The sequence below is a fragment of the Camellia sinensis genome, chromosome 13 (assembly GCF_055761805.1).
Source record: "Camellia sinensis isolate YWXY chromosome 13, ASM5576180v1, whole genome shotgun sequence".
Taxonomy (NCBI): Eukaryota; Viridiplantae; Streptophyta; class Magnoliopsida; order Ericales; family Theaceae; genus Camellia; species Camellia sinensis.
The window spans coordinates 94,316,496-94,331,360 of NC_138973.1; the positions used below are offsets into that span (position 1 = coordinate 94,316,496).

The 14,865-nt window shown below is 38.3% G+C and overlaps 1 protein-coding gene across 26 annotated transcripts; it reads right to left on the reverse strand.

Moving 5' to 3' along the window:
* Positions 1 to 4,638: 4,638 nt before the first annotated feature.
* Positions 4,639 to 14,470, reverse strand: LOC114285328 (putative transcriptional regulator SLK2). Of its 26 annotated transcripts, none has more exons than XM_082902928.1 (10): positions 14,171 to 14,454; positions 12,818 to 13,398; positions 12,504 to 12,635; positions 11,530 to 11,563; positions 11,278 to 11,391; positions 7,413 to 7,471; positions 6,909 to 7,130; positions 6,579 to 6,671; positions 6,357 to 6,497; positions 4,639 to 4,978 (listed from the first exon to the last, which is right to left on the reverse strand). In XM_082902928.1, exons 1-2 carry the CDS (start codon positions 14,244 to 14,246, stop codon positions 12,965 to 12,967), a joined length of 510 nt encoding a protein of 169 aa, XP_082759054.1. In that variant the 5' UTR covers positions 14,247 to 14,454; the 3' UTR covers positions 4,639 to 4,978; positions 6,357 to 6,497; positions 6,579 to 6,671; positions 6,909 to 7,130; positions 7,413 to 7,471; positions 11,278 to 11,391; positions 11,530 to 11,563; positions 12,504 to 12,635; positions 12,818 to 12,964. The 26 variants fall into 23 exon arrangements, 24 of the variants coding, with proteins under 24 accessions (XP_082759068.1, XP_082759054.1, XP_082759073.1 ...); XM_082902927.1 differs by having other exon boundaries at positions 7,413 to 10,538; XM_082902942.1 differs by having other exon boundaries at positions 6,579 to 6,668; positions 7,102 to 7,130.
* Between the last annotated feature and the right edge of the window lie 395 nt (positions 14,471 to 14,865).

A 14,865-nucleotide genomic window follows, 5' to 3' on the forward strand; every position in this document is an offset into this window, starting at 1 on the left:
ACTCAATCCTTTTTTGCTTTCCGTTTGACTGGTTACATGTACTATTTGTATATACGTGTTTTCTCATAACACTTTTCAAAATAGTTTTCTCTGTAACGAGTAAGAACCACTTGAATAGTGCCCATAACTACTGATTTTGCGAAAAAACTGAACTGGGACGTCTTAGATCCGAAATCATACTCCAACCGGACTAGGAAGTAGTTTGTAGTAGGTGCGAGCCTTAGCAAAACTGAACAACCGAGCTAAGACTTTATGACCACTTACTGTTTCAAGTAGGTCTAAGAACCTTTTGCCTTAATTAGCCTAGCTAGCGAATTAGATTGGGTTTACATAATGCCGCATTAGAAAGCCACAATCACCGACCGAGCTAAAACTTGAGGCTAAACCAGCTTCCTTAGTAAAAACCGGACTAGAATGTTGTCCCAAAAGCTCCAACAGCCTACGAACTTCACATTTACTTAACCGGGCTAGAGTTCTTTGTTTAAACCGAGCCAAGAATGAATAGTAACCCACGAAGCCGAGCTAGGACTTCATTTATTTTGCCTTTGTTTCTATTAGCACGGTCTAACAATCTGTGCTTAACGCCTTTCTTTTTCACTTTGCAGACTCTGATTAGGTTGGCTAGGCACTCCCTTGCACGTCTAACCGAGATACCCATTATCCGCTTGGTGCCGAGCTAATACTCCAGGCTAATTTATACACAATTTAAATCCTTATGGGTAAATATAGGTTTTTAGTGAACTCACCAGGTGCTGTGGCCGAGTTCCGAAGGGACTACCATATCCCGGATAATGTTCATCTCACATTAGCCAAACTAGATACCATACCCTGGGGAAACCCTGGCTTTGTTCCCTTTACACTTCTTTCCATTGTAGAAACCGGACTAAGATTCCCTGTATAGCCCCTCCTATGCGAGTTCCTCAGGCAAACCAACGTTTGCCCTACCCAACTTTCCACAAATTCATACCGTATAATAAATGGCATCACCGAGCTAAACCGCCGGGCTGGCCTTAACCTCGGTTTAGCCGAGCTTTTCCACCAATGCTCCATAGGATCAAATGAAGATGGCTGGGTTTACTATTTAAGAATAAGGCGTCGGCGTGAAAAGATAATAAAAAATACCTCGAATAAGGATGTCAATGACGATGAATTTTTTTGGGTTTCTGGGAATTTTGAAGACCATGAGGCCCAGATCCTAGGCGACCGAATAAACTGGGACAAAGGAGTCGCTGGTATAATTACCTCGGCTTTGTTTTATGCTCTCTTTTACCTTAGTTTTCTTACGCTGAACTGCACTGACTGTTGTCTTTTTTACTTCTTGCAGATTTAAACTTTCTCAAGTCCCAGTACAGCTACCCAACTTAAACACACTTCGCGCCGTGCTGCGATATCCCAATAGAAGTTGGGCCGAACTACTGGATTTTGAACCGACCTACCGATATAGCAGCCGCAGGAAGACCAGAGTGACCGATTTCCTCATCGAACCTTCGCCAGAGCCAGATCCATCCTTGCCTCAAATCAATCTCATCCCATTAACTGCCGAACAAGAAATGGCCAAGAAGAGAGTCGTAAGAGCACTCCTCACCAAGACGAACCAGGCCGAGATACCACAAGCCGGTCAAACCCAAGAAATCGTGGTAGCCCTGCTATCCCATCAACCTGAATAATCTCAGACTCACAAGTACGCTCGGTCTTCCATTACAGAGCCATGCCTCGTTGATGAGGACGCAACTGTGCTTCCCCCAACCGAAGTACCAAGCCCACAACCTGAGAGCTCAGACTGAGCTAACTCTTCTGACTGGGCACCGAGATTAACATATCAGAACCGAGCCATTAGACCAACAGATTCAGTGGTGGCAGATAAAGATCACATGCTGGCCTTCAACCTGGCTAAGAGTGTGTGTCTGCCCCCTGATATGGATCACCATGCCCACCTTACCGAGCTAAAGGCTATCCGCTCGGCCACCAAATCAATGGTGCTGGTGAGTACTCTTTCTTTTGTTTTCCTGTTTTGTGCAACTGTTAGCTCGGTTCTCACTTAGAATTGCTTACCTCATTTATGCAGGCCATGCAAAAGAACCAGATTGCTTATAAACATGTGCTAAAGCTACGCAAAACAACAAGGCAAGTTGTGGCAGAGGCTGACAAGAAGACGGCCGAGCTAAACGAGGCCAAACAAAAAATGGCCGAGCTACAATCTGAGGTCGCCTGCCTCACCGGTGTAGTGGACTCAGCCAAAGTGGAGAAACAAAAAGCTTTGACCGAGCTGAAGGACTACTACCTGCGTGAGCTTGCCACAATTGAGCAGAACAAGAACGCCGAAATAACTGAACTTGAGAAGAAGATTGGCGATGCGGAAGACCGTGGTTACAAAGAATGTGAAGCAACCTACATCCTGCAGTGCGAAGCTGCCAAGGATCTATTTTTCAAGTGCGGGTGGAAAGCGGCGGTGGAACAGCTCGGTCACAGTCCAGAGACCGAGGTTTTCCTGAACCCTTCATCGCACTTTATACCGAGCTGTATGGTGGAGTATGCAGCCGCCATTCAACAAAAATTCCTTGAATCTGAGGATGATGAAGAAGAGACCGTGCCTATCAATGCCCCGGTCATCAATGATCCAGCCATCCAGTCAGCGTGGGTTGAACCACCGGTGGAAGACCTGACAACCGAGCTACCAACTGAAATCGGGCTCCGAGTTGAACTGGATGCTGATCTTGACGACCTGTTTGTTTGACTTTGTATTTTCTTCTTTTTTACTTTTGGAAAGAAAACTGTAACCGGGCTGAAATCCCACCCTTTTGTAACTCTTGATTTGCACTTTCAATAAAATCTTCTCTTGTTCCAGCTATTATTTCGGTTAACTTCCATGTATGTACTTTACTCTGTAATCTGAATGCAGTATAACATTCTCTGGCCGAGATATTTTATCTCGGTCTTAACTTTGCAATCTAACTGGCCATACCTTCCAACCTGTTCAACCTAGATCCTTATCTCGGCTGAAGAATAATCAGTGTTGGTTTTTCCAGCCAACCTCTTCAGCCTAGATACTTATCTCGGTTGAAGAACAATAAGTGTTGGTTTTTCCAGCCAACCTCTTCAGCCTAGATCCTAACCTTAGTTGAAGAGAGCTCAAGTTGGTTTTTCCTGCCAACTCTGAGTGAAGTGTTTAGTTATTCCTGCCAAACGTCCTGCAGCCTGGATCCTTATCCTGGGCTTAGAAGGGGTGTTGGTTTTTCCAGCCAACCTCTAAGTTGGTTATTCCTGCCAACCTAGAGTAAAGTGTTTGGTTATTCCGACCAAACGTCCTGCAGCCTGGATCCTTATCCTGGGCTTAGGAGGGGTGTTAGTTTTTCCTGCCAACCTCTGAGTTGGTTATTCCTACCAACCTAGAGTAAAGTGTTTGGTTATTCCGATCAAACGTCCTGCAGCCTGGATCCTTATCCTGGGCTTAGGAGGGGTGTTGGTTATTCCAGCCAACTTCTTCAGCACTGATCCTAATCTTAGCTAAGGAGAGTGCAAAGTTGGTTATTCCGGCCAACTATCACTACAAGAATTTACACTTTTGCCGACTAAAAATTTGGTCGGCAAAAGTCCATTTTTAGTCGGCAAAAGTTATCCGTGACTAATTTTTTTCGTCGCCACTTTGGTTGCCAATTGAGGGCCGCGAAAAGTAATTAGCAACTAAAAAATTTTTTAGTCCCGAAAAAGTCATATTTGCCGACTAAATTTTTAGTCGCTAAATATATAATTACTGCGACTAATCCATTTAGTAGCTAAAACACTTTAGTCGCGAAAAGTCATATTTTCTCGACCAAACATGTTAGTCGCCAATTTGCACATTCAATGACCAAATAATTTGGTCGGCAATTGTCGCCCATTTCCACGACCAACAAATTTGGTCACCAATTGTCACATTCCGCAACCAAAAAATATGGTCGGCAATACATTCCACGGCAAAAAATATTGGTCGGCAATATTCACTACAAGAAATTGCATTTTTGGCGACTAAAAATTTGGTCGGCAAAAGTCAATTTTTAGTCGACAAAAGCTATTCGCGACCAATTTTTTTGGTCGCCACCTTGGTCACCAATTGAGGGTCGGCAAAAGTAATTAGCGACCAAAACTTTTGTTAGTCGGGAAAAAGTTAAATTTGCCGACTAAATTTTTGATCGCTAAATATATCATTACTGCGACTAATCCATTTAGTTGCTAAAACACTTTAGTCGCGAAAAGTGACATATTCCCAACCAAACATGTTAGTTGCCAATTGCCACATTCCACGACCAAAAAATTTTGTCGCCAATTATCACATTCCACGATCAAAAAGTTTGGTCGCCAATTGTCACATTCCACGACCAAAAGGTTTGGTCGCCAATTATCACATTCCACGACTAAAAAGTTTAGTCGCCAATTGTGACATTCTACGACCAAAAATTTTGGTCGCTAATTGTGACATTCTAGGACCAAAAAGTTTGGTCGCCAAAAGGAATGTTTGCGCCAACATGAAATAAAATAAACCTGTAATTCATAATAATCTATCCAATCTATTCAATACAATCTGTAATTTACAATAATCAATCAAACCAACAATTCACCTGAATCATGAACATTCAACAAACTATATAAATCATCAAACTCTGAACCTGTTTAATTAAAGTCAACAACTATTATAAATTTTCATCCATAAGTAATTCCAGACTACATATTCGTTCAATTAAAAATTCGTTTGTAATCTATATAATCATCCAATTCACATCCACTTAGCATTAAAATTTAAAACATATTCCTTAAGTAAAGAGTAGAACTCCCTTCACAGAGCATCAATAGCTTTCATTGATTGAGCAAAAAGAAAATTCTTCCAACAGTATTCATATCCAGCTACGTCTCTTTCAGCTTCTTTCCAGGCCTCATAAGCCCGGACAAGAGCAAGGTTATCACTGTAATCACGTGAAAATTGTGTGTTTGCTGCTTCTGCTAGCTGCAAAGAGAAAGACACACAAATCAATTAGCGAAACAGATACGATAAGATACTCAATTTTCTAGCAAAAGCTATCTATTAGTGAAACCACAACTAAAATACCCAGTTAACAACTATAGACATAAAATTATAGTAGCATAAAAAGTCAAGAAAAATCATGATGGATCCGAATATTAAAGTTATAATAGCATTGGGCTGCTAAGGGAGCAGGAAAGCGAAACAAAATTACACTGTGGCACACTGTCAATGAAGATTTTGAAGTAGAAAAACATGAATCATCCATTATAATTTTGTACTTGTTGGCATGAACACAATGAATAATGAGAATCCACCACTCACTTTATTTTTACCTACATTATATACATGTTAACTTGATGTGCTGAGTAGGGAAAAAAATTTGCAATGATGATATGACATGATTATGGATGCATGATATATTTCTCAGTAATTATTTTATTAAGTATAATAACAAATCGAGCTACATGTAAATGTGACAGGTACACATTATATCAAAATAGAGCATAAGCCAGAGCTAGCCACTGTAATCCCAGCTGCAGCAAGACCAGGCCAAGTCAACACAGCAAGGCTGCAGTACCAGCCGCAGTCAGAGCAGCTAAAGTCAGAACAGATAGGGTTGTAGCTTCATTCATGCTCACGTGTTATAAAGAGAACTAGCATAACTGAATGCTAATCCAATCTAATCCAATCCATCTAAACAAACATGGCCTGAGAGCGTTACAAAATGAACAATTCGGACCATTAAAACAGAAGTTATGATAGCCCATGGACTCCTTAAGTTGTCTCAAGTTCAAAGTTGAACTGGATATATATATATATATATATATACACACACACACACCAGATCACACAATTCCAAAAAAAAAAACTATAAATAAAACCATTACTGAGGAGGAGCACCAATTCCACAACAAAAACCTGAGCATCTGGGGAATGAAATGTAGCAAAGCTAAAATAATACATATTGGACTGACATATAATTGCAGAATTTTCTCCATCCAGTGGAGAGTAAAGAAAAGAGTATAATTACCCAAAAAGGAATTGGGAAAATGATGTAATAACTAAACAATTTATGAGACACAGGTCATAAAAAATGTATGTACATAGTACTCAAGTATTGCAATCTCGGTCTTTTTTCTTTTTATATATATAGATGGGGCTGGGGGATAGGAAAAAGAGTATTCCCACACCAATACCCTAATGTCAAGAAGTTCACAGTTCAATCATAATATGTACTTATTCATAGCTAAAATAAGATTTGAAAATGCCTCCGGAGTGTCCAAAACTGATTACAACGGTCCACGATTGATGATATATGTCATGTTGAATAGAATAATAACAGTAATCACAATCTACTGACCGAGGTTCCCCGAAAGCCGCTCCACTGCAGCATGAGCATTCCCTGCAGTGGCTATCAGTGCCTGTATATTCTCTCGGGTATCAAAGAAGCCCATTTCTTGTAGCTGTGAGAGCTAAGTGGCATACAGTTCTCCTGGGGGCACTAAAAAAACAGGGCATAAATTGTGAGTAGATGACAAAACATAAATCAGTAGGGCATAGGGGAAAAGGAAATAATAGTCACCATCTGATCTGACAGGAACGGCAGGGCTTCCAATCCCAAGACCCCCAAACATATTCATCAACATCTCCAATCCCATGTTGTCAAGTGTTCCTGCTATTGGGAGAAAAGTAGCACACCCACAGTGAGATAAAATAACATACAACAATTTTTAAAAATGAAAGAATTTTTTTCATATAATGTCTTCTTCCTTCGGCTTGTTTATTTTATTTTATTTTCCTTTCTTTTTCTTTATCTGGGAAAGTAATTGTTATAGGTCAGGTTGTAACATCAAAAGATTACCACACCAACAGTCCTTAAGACTCTTTTGGAGTTCCCTATTGTAGAACTAACCATTGACAAGTTCCCTCTCATTGATTGCAACCAAGAATGTTAAAACTTGATATAGATGTGGCAAGACAGGGTGCTATCATAAATGATGACCTCCACTGTACAACATTTAAAATATACAACAAAACAATAGCATTAAGTCTATTGGAGGTATCACAAGTGAAGCCAAAGAATAAATTCTTCCAGAGATAAGCACCTGTTCCCCCACCGGTTTGACCCGCTTCCCTGCAAGAGTGCAATTTCGTTTAAGTAAACCAAGAAAAGAATGGGCATTAAAATCTAAACAACAAAATTCTATATAGGTATTGTGCAGGTTTATTAATTCATAAAAGACAATATTCAAATATCGGGCACTGGACAGTAACATGGCCGCATTGATTGTGCCAAAAAATATATACTGCTATATGAATAATGCATGTGTAATGGACAAGGAAATGTTTATAATAAGATTGTCAGGCTTGAAGTTAGATTATGTTACCAAACAAATTTAGGAGGAAAATTACTTACTGGGTTGATGGTTGCCGACCAAGCTGAGACAAAAGAGTTTGTTGTAAAGTCATGAGTTGCTGAAACAGGGGAAAACAGGTGTTAAGAAAGAGGGAATCAAGAAAGAAAGAAAGAAAGAAAGTGAAAACATTAAAATGAATATACAAACAAATGGTTCATGCATGCATGCAGTCATGAATATACATATGCACTTTTTGGGAGGGAAAAGAAAGGGGGACTGCAACCTTTTCATCAATGAAAGCTCCCTCTCTAGGGTTTCCTGGTACATTCATGCTCTGCTGGAAATTGCAACTTAACTTGTCTAATGCAGTTTAACTTGCATTGCACCATGAAATTCATGTTTAAAATTTGTTTGATACAAACTTAATTTGCACCATGAAATTGCATGAATTAATTAACATTGTTCCAAATCTCAATTATGGATTTCATTATCAATACTAAACTCATGATAAAAACTTTCTACCCACAGCTTCCTATGGGTACCTAAAAGTTGATAATAGTATAAAATTTAATTAAAAAATTATATGGAGTCTTCTTTTTTTTTTTTTTAGAAAGTAAGATGATAATATTAAAAATATATGGTGTCTTGCATCAAAAGATTAAACTAAAAAAATAAAAGCAGAAAGGTGAAAACTTACCTACAGGTTTTCTTTACACTGAAATGCTTTTCTTACATCCAAAGTAGTCTAATGCAAAATGCAAAATTCATGCTCCCCATTTTTTAGGGGTTTTTAACTTGGAGTCTTATATATGGAGCTTGTAGATCATTTAATCCTATTTATATTCTTTTAATCTTAAAAGTTCGATACCTAACATGCTAACAAATGACTAAAACACCCACACATATATATGTACACGTTTCCCCTCCCTCTATACTTCAGTCAAATAAGTTGCCATAATTTAACCCATTCATGACCCACATACACGTTTCCCCTCCCTCTATACTTCAGTCAAATAAGTTGCCATAATCTATACCCATTCATGGCTGTCAGACTTTTGGTTTTGTGTTGAGAGATTTGTTTACACCTGACTTCAATGCATAGTGCACCATTTCACACTATTCAAGCAAAGGGATGGTTGTCCTAACATAAATTTGAATATCAACCAATCATCTAGCATTATATGACATAATGTAGTACCAAAACATGATAGCCAAGGTACTTACTCATTTGGATTATTAATCTATATGTAGATACATATTTACAATAGTGTGAATTATTACAAAAGTGAATATTCACATTTATAATGAATAAAATAATGTGAATTTTTTGAAAGAGTAAAGGTCGTAAATGTGTAAATGTGAAAATGCATACTATTTTACTCATTGTAAATGTGAATGTTCACACTTAAAACTATGACGCAATAAGTGTGAAACTTCACATTTTCGATCCATACAAATCTCCACACAAAAACAGGAAATGTAACCATTTATCTACAAACCTCCACAAAAGACGAAAACTTCTATGGTATGCATACCATAAATGTAACTAGCTAATGCATATATACCATACATATCTCCACATACACACACACAAAACAAAAAAAGAAAGAAAGAAATATTTATGTCATCAATAAATCTAATGATATACTTACTATTTAGATCAAGTGTAAATATTATTAAAAGTACAAAATGGGACTTTTATCTCATAGCATTCTATATAAGTGGGACTGAATGGGTTAATTAAAAGCACATCTTGTCAGACACAGTTACATGGTTTGCAATTACCGGTGTTCTATACAGAAATTTTTGTGTACATCTTGTTTTCATTATTGCTACTCTTACATGAAGTATTTTTTCTTCTTTATGACATAATACTTACATTATTCATTTTCATTTCTTTTCTTGGACAAAAAAAAAAAAAAAAACCATGCATCCACACGGAGTGACTGCAATTTAAGTCAATGACGTTCAAAAAACAGGGAAAACCAAAACAAACATGGGGTGAACTTCAGACCGATAATAGATGTGTCACCAACTGATCTAGTGAAAACTATAACTACAAAAAGGAATGGAAAAATTGATTTTAAGTAGCTAACTGAAATACTTAGGACTTGGACAAAATTTGTAGAGGTAAACTAAAAACCTAACTGGTCCTTGACAAACAAACACCAATAAATAAATAAATAAATAAAAAGAATGAGAAACGAAACATTAACCACCACCGTTAAGCTTTTCTTGAAATATAATAAACAAATATATAAATCCTAAATGTGCGGGGAGCAAATATTCAGGCAAGCCCGCACTCCTTTCTTCCAAGCTCCTATCTGTCCGATTGACCTGCGAGCACAACGGCGGTGAGCTACCCAGCGGTGTGTGGCCGGAAAACCCCTCTGACGATCAAGTTAGACACACACACACACAGGGATAGAGAGAGAGAGAGAGAGAGGACTGAGTTGTGTTTAGTGTTTATCTCACCAAAATGTCATCTGTCTAGTATGGGGGGCGCAGACTCGCTTATATACCTTCTGCGCCCCAAATCTACTCCCATTAGTCTCTCGACACATGGTGCTGCTATCCCATCTGTCAGCACAAATCTTGCTGAACATCACCTAACCCAACTACCAGCCCACTCTACTGGGAGCTCGGTAGCCGGATTGCAGCATCTCGGCTGCCAACGGCCATGCTGCACTTCAAGCCCAAGTGTTCCAATAGCCAAGCTCATTGAGGACAGAGCTCGGCTACATCCCATTATAGCCGAGCTCGGGACAGCTCATACTAGTTTGCCCCGGCCTTCCTGCCGAGCTAACTCATGAACTGTGGAACATCCACGCCTTGCCTGGCGCCGGTCATCTCACTTGACTGGCTTCTACACCATGAAGCCACGTAGCTCGGTCCGATCACGCTTGGCCTGGCGTCGGACATCTTGCTTGACCGGCTTCTATACCATGAAGCCAAATAGCTCGGTCCGACCACGCCTTGCCTGGCGCCGGACATCTTGCTTGACCGGCTTCTATACCATGAAGCCAAATAGCTCGGTCCGACCACGCCTTGCCTTAACCGAGCAAAACCTTTCAGGATAGGCCCGTTTCACCGCAGCCCAAACTTGTTCGGCCCAAATCTGCCCGGCCATTACCACGGCCCAAACCAGACCGTAAATCTCCCTCTCACTAAATAATTCTAATAAACTGCAAAACAAGATGTTAAAAGGCTAGTAAGAAACCAAACAAATTTTGTTGAGGAGGCACAAATTTTTTGAAGGTGAATGCATAACATGAGGTGTTTTACCCCTCATGAGGTGAGACATAAGCCTTAAGGTGTCGAGAAATAAGCATTTCGAATTTCGAATTTTTATATTTAGTAAATAAATTAAATATTTTAAAATAGTAAAAATTTAAATAAAAATTAATTTAAATGTGTAAATAATTTTCATCTCAAGGGGTTGAACATTTTACTATAGAGAATGAAGCTTGCCTTCATTGAAAGTAAAATTGACATTCTTAGTTTAGTGATAGAACTTCTCACTTGAGCATTAATCTTGTGTTTTTTCTTGATTCATCATTTACTTAATTTTTTCTATAGGATATAGTTGCAAAATATTTATTTTTTTTACTATTTTATGTTTAAACTATCTGTTATTAGACTAAGTTTAACAAGAGCCTAAGACAAGCTTTTCATATGTACTCCTCAAATGTGCAAAAGGCATACAAGGAGCATGCCTCAGACTGTGATGTGCAAGCTTTTAGGGAGATCAAAGCCTTGATGCGTTTTGCCTTAGCCTCTCCTTGAGGCAAGCCTCAGTAAAAGCCTTTTAAATGCAGACCTTCATTTCTTTCATTAAATCAATATTTATAACATGCATGTCAAATGTAGATAAAAACACGTATAGAGAGCGTGTGAGAGAGGTAGATTTTTCAAGCAATGTACCTGCATTGTTTCAAGAGAAGTCAATTAACGAATGAATTCTGGGTTTTGCATCATCTCCCTAAGTTGGGAATTGGAACCCAGCATATTGCTCTGCTGGGAATTGAGACCAAGAATCTAACAATTGAAAAGCATTAGGGAATAAGAAACTTCACATTTAAATACCAAGCTCAACATGTTTGCTAGCAGATGAATAACACCAGCATGCAACCAAATATAAGTGATAAGTCTCCATGTTTCATGTCCATGTACTACCTTGTCCCACTCTAAAGGTCCCAATTTTTCCAATCTGCAAAAGTAAGGGTACATTGAAAATTAAGAATATCTACAAGTCTACAATTTTATTTATTTATGTATTCACGGTAAAAGAGAACAATAAATTTTGCTTAGTCTGGGGGAGAGCATAAGAGTGAACCCTATGCATATACAAATCATTGAATTCCAGTATATCTATTACCACCTCTACACAAATGTAGTACAAGAATGAAAATATTTCTCAGTTTCTTCCTATTGAAGTCATGTTCTGTGATACATTTTCGACAGTGGCAGTTAAAACAATTAGATTTTATGATTACAGCTAACTCGGAAATTGAAATTAAGAAAGAGAAAATGGAAATATTGAGAAAAAAAATGTGATGAGAATATCATCACATCCACAAAAGTTTCCCAGCAAGAAACCACAATATCTCATTTGTGATGAGAATATCATCACATCCACTAGTTCTGGCCAAGAAAATGCGTCATAAACTAACCTAATTGGATGATGACTCTAAAATATCTCATTTATCAATTTCTTTTTCAGAATAGTTGCAATTACTAAAACAGCCATAGTTGCTATCAAACTTCCGATTGGTGTTACATCTAACTTCATCCTAATGTTTTCATTTCTTATTTTATTTTTTCTTCTAACACTACTCATCCATCTCAATATTCTCATTTCAATTACACTCATTTTCAAAGCAGGTCTTATAGCAATCCTAAAAAAAAATTCCCTTCAACTTAATAGGAATTCTACAATTAAACAACACTCCTATTGCTCTCCTCCGTTTTTTTCATCCCGTTCTAATTCTATAAAGCAAGAATGTGAAGCATAGATCCAAAGAAACTAACCATATAATGACAAGAATAACAATATTAATCAAATCATAAATGTGCATACATTTAGTCTTATCAACTGAAAGCCTAATTTATTATGCATGCAAATCACATATTGAAACAAAGAAACTAACCATGGTTGCCTGGGGGAAAACACCTAGTGAATGATGACCAACATTATCATATAATGACAAGTACCATCTTTTCTTTGCACGCGGGGAGTAGTACTCTGCGACAAACTTCCTCCAGTAGGCAATAGTATGGGTCTGTTAAATTAAATAGTGCCATGACAAAGTTAGGCCAAAACATAGAGCTCAATCAAAATTATGTATCTAAATAAACAAAGATTGAGTATGTTTATAGCCAAACAAATAGGAAAATGTCTGAACAGATCCAAAGTGGAGAAAGAATAAACAAGCTAGATGTAGCCAACAAGTAATCAACTCACAGGGGGCCGTTGCCGCTGATGATATAAATATTGCATTAGTCTACGAGGACATACACCATTATCATTGGGTCGCTTTATGAAAGACATAGGTTGCATACCCTGTTGTTGAAGTTGTTGTCTCAACTGCAGCTGCTGCTGCTGCTGTTGCTATTGTTGTAGTATGTGGGCTCGCTGCACTGGTGATATAGACTGCAGAAACTGTTGCTGCTGTTGTCGCATTCTCTGCTGCTGAATTAAAGCTTGTAACTGAGGATTGTGGGTTTGTAATTGCATGGATTCCTGTCGCTGCAGTAGTTGTTGCAGAACCTGCTGTTGCATAATGTCTTCCTGCTTGATATCCAATCGGGGTTTTTTCTGCAGCTGGGCTATATTATTGGGATCCTGTATGAAAGAGCCAGGGACATGTGGGCCAGGGGGAAGTGAAACTTGGCCCATTCTTGACGTGGGCAACGATGTAGCACTGGAAGCCCCTTGCTGCTGCTGACTTTGTGGCACCTGTTGGGAGCTTGGGTCTTGATTGGAGCTCGGGTCTTGATTGGAGCTCTGCTGCACTACAGAGGAGCCGTCCATAACTGAGGAGCCTGAAATGCTTATATAGGTGTGGAAGCATAAAAAATCAGATTCAATTAAATCATATCAGTTCTCAAGGTCTAAGCCTCATGATGCTAAATGGCACAACCAGTTTAGCCTTCGGCCTAGATTTCAATGTTTAGAAAATGGGGAAAAAATGACACAACCAGTTTGATATTTTTTTACTTTTAGTTGGTAGACGCTATTCATCTCCAATCAACACCATCTAAAAAACCACAAAGCAAGATAAATATCAATCCATTTTTAATCTATTACAGGTAACCAATGTGAAGCAAATTGGCATGGAACAACATTTTTCTAAGTTGAGCTTGTCTTTGACTTATTATAAAGTCTTGAAAGCCCAGACACTGGTTTGAACTCAACAATATAAAACACAATTTAAATCAGCTTTGTTACACAGTTTCAGAGCAAACCCAACTTCATACAAATACAAGGCAATTAAATCAAAATGTTTAATCTCAGATCATGCTTTTTATACCACATTTAAAATAAATACTTGGTGCTTTCAATTGTTTAGGAAATGAAGGTTTGAGGAGGGGTTTCAAGAATGGATTTCGCAGATATAGAGGTAAAGAGGGGAAGAGTGAAGGAAACCATTTGCCCATTTCATGAATGGCGGTGGCTGGGTTGATTTAGAGGTAGGTTTGCATGAAGAAGGTATGCGGATGAAAGAAAAAAAAAAAACCCTAGAGGCCGAAATTAGGGGAACAAAGATAGAGATATAGAGATACATATATATAGAGAGAGAGAGAGAGGACATACCTTGGCTAGTGCCCCAATGATGGATCGTGACTACAAGATAAGATGATATAGGCTGTTGGTTTGCGATGGTCCTCATGTGCAACGGGCGTCGATGTCGATGGTGCTCCTGTACCAACGGCAATGGAGACAAAAGCGAGAGAGAGAGAGAGAGAGAGAGAGAGAGAGAGAGAGAATCGGAGCTGGGCAGATGCGAGAGACAGAGACAGTCGCAGACTGAGAGAGTCACAAAGTGAGAGAGAGACGAACATGTTTTTAAGCCCTAAGTCACAGAGAACAATCTGATTGGTTTAAACAAAGAACATACGGGGGAAATTATATGGTTTCCTCTAAAATTTCCACGTCTTTGGTGACAAAATTAATTTTTGGTCGGCAAATGTTATTATCTATGACCAAAATATTAAAAAAATTACTTAAAATATTAAAAAAATTCATTCAAAACATTAAAATACGAAAAATTAAAAAGTAGAATTTTCTAAAATCTGGAAACAAACAAGCTGAATGTTATTTGTAACTAGTGTATCATGGACAATACAAAAAATATATAGATCTAAGCCTTAAAATAAATTATATAATGATAAATTATTTTTTGATACAAAATTTGATTAAAAATTCAATATAATGATAACACCACGTCATCATTGATATGTGATATCACCCACTGATGGTAAATAATTGAGAGTGAACCTCACATGTTA